The sequence below is a fragment of the Parasteatoda tepidariorum genome, chromosome 9, assembly GCF_043381705.1.
Source record: "Parasteatoda tepidariorum isolate YZ-2023 chromosome 9, CAS_Ptep_4.0, whole genome shotgun sequence".
Taxonomy (NCBI): domain Eukaryota; kingdom Metazoa; phylum Arthropoda; class Arachnida; order Araneae; family Theridiidae; genus Parasteatoda; species Parasteatoda tepidariorum.
Genome location: NC_092212.1, coordinates 12,857,342 through 12,865,683, shown reverse-complemented (window position 1 = coordinate 12,865,683; position 8,342 = coordinate 12,857,342). Strand labels below are relative to the sequence as shown.

Here is an 8,342-nt window from a genome sequence, read left to right as displayed (position 1 = left end):
GGAATTTCCCCTTCTTGCTTGAATCGTTCTAGTTCAAAATGGTGGAGAGAGCAATTAATATTTTCATAACTGGGAATTTTTTTCGTTTTCTATATTTATTTTTAGAATAGCAATAATTATTTTTTTTCTAATATTTTGTTTATGATTGATTAGATATCATTCTAATACTAAAACATTATTGCCCGAAAAATAATGTTTATTTATTTTCTGCTTCTTAGATTCAGATCATTTTAAGCTTTGTTTACCTTGGAGGTCAATTATACGGAAAAATCAAATATACGGACTTCGGAAAGTCCCGCCGATTCCGGATACGCGACTTTCCACTGTAATAAGAAATAACTTTTGTTATTGGATTTTTTTTTTTACACTTGATTGATGATTTGACTCTGTGAAGAGTTCGATTCTTAAAAATATTTAGCTGAATTTTCTCCACTATGCACGTGTTATTATTTTATGGTAAACAATTTAATAAAAAATTATAGTTTTCATACACTATAGTCTTCTTTTTTTAAAAATTCTTTGTTATCCTTATTAGTTTGAAATATTATAGCATTTATAAATATTTATTTTATTACTTTATTAATGAAATTGTATGCAGGTGGACACAATTATTTTATGGTGATGGTGCAGCAACATCGCATCATCTTAACAATGAAGAAGGTTCAATTGATTCTGTTGAGATAGCTCTGCATATGGATAAAGTATGTGTTACTGTTTAAAAATAAGTCAATTTAAATTTTGGTGTGTAACATAAATTTGTATATAAATGTATACTAATGTAATTTTTTTATGTTATTAATTTTTTCCACTTTTTCTGAGAAGAGAAGATTTACTCTTGATTTTGTATTAACTCCCTTTCACTAATCAAGGAATGGCTATTGTTCAGATTTCAATACAACTCATTTCTTCAAATAGGTGGAGATTTTACAAAGTGTTTTCCTTCCAGATAATGCCTTACTTATTGACTGAAAGTCACAGATATAACATACCTACCTGTTTTTATTCTATTCATGTTAAAACCTGATCATGAGTTATTTAGAACCACAGCATTGCATTAGCAAATCTAATGGTTTTATACTTTAGCCATATATGAAGTTGGACAATTTTATAAAAACTCTTCAATTTTCAAGTCTTAAGTGTGTTTGATTCTTAAATGAAAGAAAGTATATATTGAAGAAAATATATATAAATAAATCTGTATAGAATTATTTAAAAGTATTGTATGTATAATTTAAAATATTTGGTCCCCAAAATATTGTTAAAACGAGTTTTTACCGTATTAAGTTTTGGAAAAATTCAATTATTTTCTTAATTTTTTTTTATAAGTAACTTAAATAATTTATATACCGTATATTTTGCATTTCTTGTATTATAGCTTTTTTTTTTAATAATTTTTGAATTGATATCACAGTATCCCATATCCAGACGTCCGTTTACCAGAAACATCTGTTTTTCGAAAGTGTTTTTTACAATCAAAATAAATCTCATTGTCTTTTTCAAAACAAATTTTTTTTAACAGCTACAATCTGTTAGAAAGATAATGATTTTTTTTCTTTCTTCCTGCTTTTCCCTTGCCTGATTATTTATTCTGCTTCAATAAGCACACTTAAAGTGTCGTTGAATAGCCTTGTGGCAGAATCGCGACGACACGGCAACAATGTCACAGAACGTTGCAGAGTTCTCGCAGAAAGAATTTTTCTTTAGAAAGTAAAAAATTTTGATTTTCTCTCTACAAAAGTTTTTGAAATTTTTTTTCTTGAAAATTATATTTAAAAGATGACTTTTTTGAGCATCGGAAGGGAAAGAAATGTACGTAATTTTTCGATTCTTATTTGTGAAAAATGAAGAATATTGAAGCAAAAAATTTCTTTTCTGCAGAAATTATTTTCCCCTTCCAAAGGGGAAGATATGATTAATTTTAGCATGAATGATTAATTTTAATGTGATTTTTTTTATTTTGGTTTTCTTTTCTTTCACGGATTTTATGATTTTTAATTATTTTTTTATGTGATGATCATTTACAAAATGCAAAAAACGAAATTATTAGTGTGTTTTCCTCTTACAAAATGTGACAATATCGCCCGAGATGATAAGAATTATAAAAAAATATTACATATTAATTTTAAAGAAAATACATACAATTTTATTATACCCAAATAGGCTTTTCTTTGTGAATACAACGTTTCTGTTAGTTTAAATTTAATTAATAACATATATATTAGTTATTATTAAAAGTATCTTGCAGAAAGATATTAGAGCTAGAGAGGTTTGTCGCAGAAAGCCCAAACAAATTCTGCCAGAGGGTTGAATAGGTGAAACTGGGGCAAGAAGAGTAAACTATAAATTCTAATGAAGCTTAATATTAATAGCGTTTGAAAAAAAACCCCAGCAGATAAGCTTTGTTTCTCTTTAAATTTTAAATGTTCTTATTAACAAAATCGGCTAAATTCTGTTTTAAAATAGAATAACACATGTTATGATGTTGTTACGTTAAAGACCTATTATTCGAAAAAATCTATTTTCTAGACTTGTTGAAGTCTAGACGATTCTTGATATGGAATTTGCATCGTAATTTATTTCTTTAAAAAAATGTTATTTTTTATAGGGAATATGTTCGTGGCTGAGAGCAATTTTTGTGATAAAGTAAGCAAATTTTTGCCTAAATATTTGGAAAAATTTCAGTATTTTATAGGAAAATGTGTTAAACGGATTTGTATCTTTTTGCAGAGATGATCAGATATTAAAAAGAAATGGTCCAGATGCTCTTCAGTATTTGTCATTTCAAAGGCATATAATTGTTTACCTGGCAATTATCTGTGTAATTTGTCTTACTTTAGTTCTTCCGGTCAATTACCAAGGAGATTTAGGTGAGTAAAATCTATTTTTTTACAGATTCATATTTTTTCATTCTTTATTTCTTAATAATAATAATTAATTTTCATGTTTCCCAATAAAGATATTGATTTTAATGTTCAAAGATTATTTTTGCTTTGTGAATAGTAATTAAAAGTAAATCTCTATCTTTAAAATTATTTGATTCTTTGCAATAATTTTTTCAAAGTGTTAACTTTTGAACTTTTTTGTGGAAGGGAGTACTTGATCCCCGTGACAGAATGTCACGGGGGTCACCACCCGGCGACATTTTCACAGAATGTTATAGAATTCTTGCAGAAAGATTTCTCTTTTGAAAAGTAAAAAAAAAAATTCTTCTGAAATTTACATGTAATATTTGAATCATTCATTTAAGTAATCACTCTTTGACGTACAAATTACACTGATAGTATCGTAAATCGATGCATTGTTTCTATTGTATTTTCGGCAGTTATTGATTTTGATTTTCATGTGGATTTTAAATATCCCAATATATTTTAAACAAAATGAATTGCATTGGAGAATTTACTTTTTAAGGCAATAATTCTATCGAATTTTTGTCAGTTATTGCTATAGGTTTCTTCATAGTTTCCAATTCGCGTGATTTCGTCATCAATCTTTTTTTCGGCAATTACTACTACGGTTTTTATGATTTTTAATTTTTTTTTTATTGTGATGATTATTTACAAAATGCGAAAAAGGAAATAATTTGTGCACCCCTTTTCCCAACAACATGCGAGAATATCACCTATGATATTAGATTACAAGTTCAATTTAATAAATATATATATTTTTTTGTAAACACGGCACTTTTATTATTTTAAATAAATAACATATAGTTGGTTATTAAAAGTATCTTCCTGAAAGATATTATTGTCAGAGAGGTTTGTCGAGAGACAAATGCTAGAGAGTTTTCTGCCACAGGGTACTTGACGTAGCTTTTGTTGCTAAATAAATACTTTTGAGTGTCACCCACTTATGTGTTAAGACAATATTACGAAACTTATGCATTTCAATCACCAATTAAAGTCTCTAAGAGTACTGAGACATTTATAATGTAATGTGTATAAAAAAATTTCATTAGTTGCCTTCTGTCTCTGAAATAAAGAGCCTGTTTGGTATAAATTTAAAGAATTATAATTACTGAAGTGTTTAAACTTCAGAAGAATGATTAGCATTGTTAAAATGAATTTTTAATTATGAAGGTATTTACTAAACAAAATGGATAAAATTGACACAAAGAGTTAATAATAATAAAAAAAATGTGACCAAATGCAAGTTATATCAAACATAAGATATGTACCTATTTTTTGTTTTTGGCTATTCAGGATCGATATTTTTTTTCTAAGCTCTGATCATCAACAACTATTATATCTATTTTAACTGTCAACTATTAAAGTATTGTGTCTCAATCTCAAACATTTTCTAAATTCAATTGACGACCACAAATTTGACTTGAAGTAGGGTCTGACTAGTATACTATGTGAAAACCTGGTTTTTCTTTCTTATATTTTAGAAACTTGCTCTGTGTCAGTCAATTCCACGAAAAGCAGGCAGATGTTTGTTAATATTTTTTAAATTGTAGCAAAAGAATTTTTTTAGCGTAAACTGGAGATTTTTTTTTTAAATTTCATGAAAATACAATGAAAGAGTATTATATTACGTTTGTAATTGTATTTGTATGAGTGATTGCATTTTGTATGAATAGTTATGTTAAGCTAAATTTCTTTAGCTGTCATGTCTATCACAATTCCTTGCATTGTCTTTCACACCAGTAAATACTTTTTAAAAAAACTATTTACTGTAATTTTTTTAATTTTATTATTTCGCATCTTTGAATTAATTCTTGTTTTGCATTTCTGAACCTAAATTATGGACCATTTTAGTGCAATTGATCATATTGTTAAGACACTTGGTATCTATGTCTATCACATCATATTTTCTTTCCTTAATGTTTTAAATTATTTTTAATTGAGAAGTGTATAAATTACAACCCAGAAAAATTTGTAAAGATATATCTTAATGTTTAATAGTTAAAATTGGGCAAAAAAATGTTGACTGATGTCATGTCAATCACCATGGAATTGATCTGTTGACATTTTTGTGAAAATGTCAACAGAAATGTTTTGCTAAAACAGCAATCAAGGCCTGAATTAATCAATTAAAGGTTTTTCATCCTTCACTATAATGGATTTAGAACTTTATTTTTTTTAAGTATAAAATAATATATTTCAAGTATTTATAAAAAGAATTAATTTAAGTATTAATGAAAAGACTATATTTATTTATTAAAATCTGATTACAATGGTTTTTATGTTTTTTTTTTATCTTTCAAAAGTATTTTCATTTTTCTTTTAATGTACAGTTGATGAAGAGAGCAAATTTGGAAGAACTACTTTGAGCAATTTGGATCCTGCGTAAGTAGTGTCTTAATAATATTTCCTTATCTCTTATTTCTTTTTTCTGTTCTCAAAAATGATTTGAAATTTAAAATGAGTTTAATTTTTATAAATTAATTTGTGTTAAAAAAATATATTAAATAGTATATTAAAGTTACTTTTATATCTAAATATTTTATCATATTTAAAATGTGAAATAAAATATTGTTTACATTTTTTCAATAGTTCATCATACTTGTGGGTGCACGTAGGATGTTCCTTTCTTTTTTTATTACTGGGTATTTCAGTTATGAAGCATTTTTCTGCAAACTTGAAACTGAATGATAATGAAAGTTTTGTAAGTCTTTAATAGTTATTGTTTTTTATCAATTTATATTTTATTCATTATATAATTATTAGCTTTGTTTTGTTAGTTTGACTAAGAAGTCAATTCAGTCAAAAGTTTATGCCTTTTTATGCCCCTTTCACAAAGTTTAAACTTATAAAAGTCCCTCCAAAAAGTACAAATTTGTAAATTAAGAATAACCCTTTCACAAAATTCAAATTGGTATGAGACGTCCCTTCACGTAATTCAAACCTTTTAAAAATGACCCCTTTATAAAAATAAAATTTCAAAAAACTGCCTTGTCAAAAAATTTCATTGTGTAAAAGTATTAATAATTTTAGTATTTTATCAAATTACTGCATAGAGTGACTTATATTTTATAATAAATGTAAAATTTAGTAACTGCTGAAATTAAAACATTTTCTTGATTAAAAAATTTAAACAAGAAATATTTTTTTATAGAAATGGGACCCTAAAAGTAAAACCTTGATAAATCCTTACAAAATTGTATTTTCTCTGATGTATGTATTAATTGTATTTTCTCTGGTGTCTAATAAGTGACATATGTTAAGTTCATAAGCAATTTATTAGAAGTATTGAATTAATTAAAAAAACATGAATTATTAGAAATTTGTTTTATGCCAGAGTTATTTCCATTGATTTTGAATATAATAGTACCCTTTTCTGGCTAATCATAAATTAAATATCTTATTTTATGATAAAAAAATTTATGGATCTTGCTTTTATATAACTTTTTTTAGAAATTAAATTATTCTGAAACTTCCCTTGTTTAGATTAGCTCTTATTTGCTGATGCTAATCCCTTATTATAAGTTAATCCCTCATTATATGCTAATCCATATTATTTCCTGTGTTACAGGTTAATAGAACGTTAATGATATTTAATGTGCCTAAAGACCTCTGTGAAGAAAGTATTTTGCTACAACATTTTCAGTGAGTGTTCATAATATTATATATTTCATGAAAATAAATTAAAATGAAGAATGTTAAATTATTAAATATTCTGCTTTCTCCATTTAATAATTGGTCATTAAAATTGCAATAGTTGAAATTCTTTTCAAAATCTGTGAATACATAACCTTTTTATATTCGTTTGCATTCCCTGTTTTATTTTAACAGAAATCACAGATGATCATTGTAAATAAATTTTTCTTCAACTATCAAATTTTTTTCTAAATTGCAATCGCTTTGTCATTCTAAAAGGGCTTGCTTAAGATATACTAATTTTATTATTTACATAGTTATAACAACACATATATTACAATTAAAAATCATCTTAAATCATATTACAATTAAAAATATATTTTACAAATATATAAGTACAGTGCGTAAAAAAAAACAAAGAAAACCCACCCTGAACAACTTTTGATATAACAATCGGATCTTCAGATTCTAGAACTCAATCTTAATGGTTTGAGAGGATAGCCTCAAATAGGCTAATTAATAACTGCAGATGATATTTTAAGTTACAAAAGCGTACTTTCTCTGAATAAGTATACCTTTTTTTTCAATGAATTTGAATTTTTAATCCCCAAAATATAGGGGTTAGCCAAAATCTAGGAATTAAATAAAATAATAAAAAATGACAAATATTTACTAAAAGTTATTTTTTGCTTCGAATTACTTTTGGCTGAATGGATTTTATAATTGTGTGCAAACATTAATAAATTTGCTGAAAAAGTTTGCGAGGTATGGCAAAAGTAGTGAAAAGTAAAATTAGCATTAAGGGGTCTAAACTTTGAACCACTCTATTGACCAAACTATTGGAACTCTATTTCTCAGATTACAGCTACCTCCTTCATTTTGGGAGTCAGAAGTTCGAATTCATAAAAAAAGCTATGTTTATTCAGCGAAAGTACGTTTTTGTGCCTATTTTTATAACCTAAAATACACTTAAGGATTAGCATATTTGAAATCGCCCTTTCAAACTCTTAAGATTGAGTCTTAGATCAAAAGTTATTCAGGATGGTCCATTTTTTTATTGCGCATTGTACACATTATACTCTCATGAAGATGTAGTTAACCCAGTTAACTCTAAACATATTTTGTGAATTAAATCATAAATATTAACTTTATAATATTAATGTTACTCTAAGGTATTTATGTCTAGGTGTGAAATCTTATTTTTATGGAATGGCAACAGCATATCAAGATTTCTTAAAAAATTTAATTTGTTATTTTTAAATTTATCTTTCATAAGTTAAATTATAAATGTTAACTTAAACCACTGAACAAATAAAAGTTTAAATTTTCTGCATTGCACGATGAGTTATTATCTCAAATTGTTATAGTAGAAATAATCTAACTGGACTGTATTTTTTTAAGTTTAAAAGTAAAATTCAATATTTTTTCAGGTAGAAATCCAATATAATATTAATGACACGAATACTTTTTTTTTCTACTTTTCTTTCTTTTTTGCAGTACTATGAGAATACTTTAAAATCTTTTTTTTTCTTTCTGAAATGGGCTGCCAGATTTTTTTTATAATCAATTATCGTATGAAATATGAGTAACATAGTAGTTTCAGTGCGTAAAATGATACTAATATGTTATTTTAATAGAGAGGCATATCAAGATTGCTCAGTGGAAAAGGTGAATTTGGCATACGATGTTAGAACACTGACAAAGTTAGATAGTGAAAGGTATGTAGGGTTCTATTGGCATAAAAGCGTTAATATATATATATATATATATATATATATATATATATCTTCTGGAGAAAAAAAA

General features: G+C 25.9%; 1 protein-coding gene across 3 annotated transcripts in view; it reads left to right on the top strand.

The window, feature by feature from the left end:
- LOC107452415 (CSC1-like protein 2) overlaps positions 1-8,342 on the top strand; it is a 42,777-nt gene that overhangs the window by 5,099 nt on the left and 29,336 nt on the right. For all 3 annotated transcript variants that reach the window (XM_016068888.4, XM_016068889.4, XM_043053447.2), the window contains exons 4-10: positions 599-701; positions 2,606-2,643; positions 2,728-2,867; positions 5,237-5,288; positions 5,496-5,607; positions 6,475-6,548; positions 8,177-8,257. In XM_016068888.4, the coding sequence (XP_015924374.2) occupies positions 599-701; positions 2,606-2,643; positions 2,728-2,867; positions 5,237-5,288; positions 5,496-5,607; positions 6,475-6,548; positions 8,177-8,257 (600 nt within the window). The remainder of the gene's footprint in view (positions 1-598; positions 702-2,605; positions 2,644-2,727; positions 2,868-5,236; positions 5,289-5,495; positions 5,608-6,474; positions 6,549-8,176; positions 8,258-8,342) is intronic.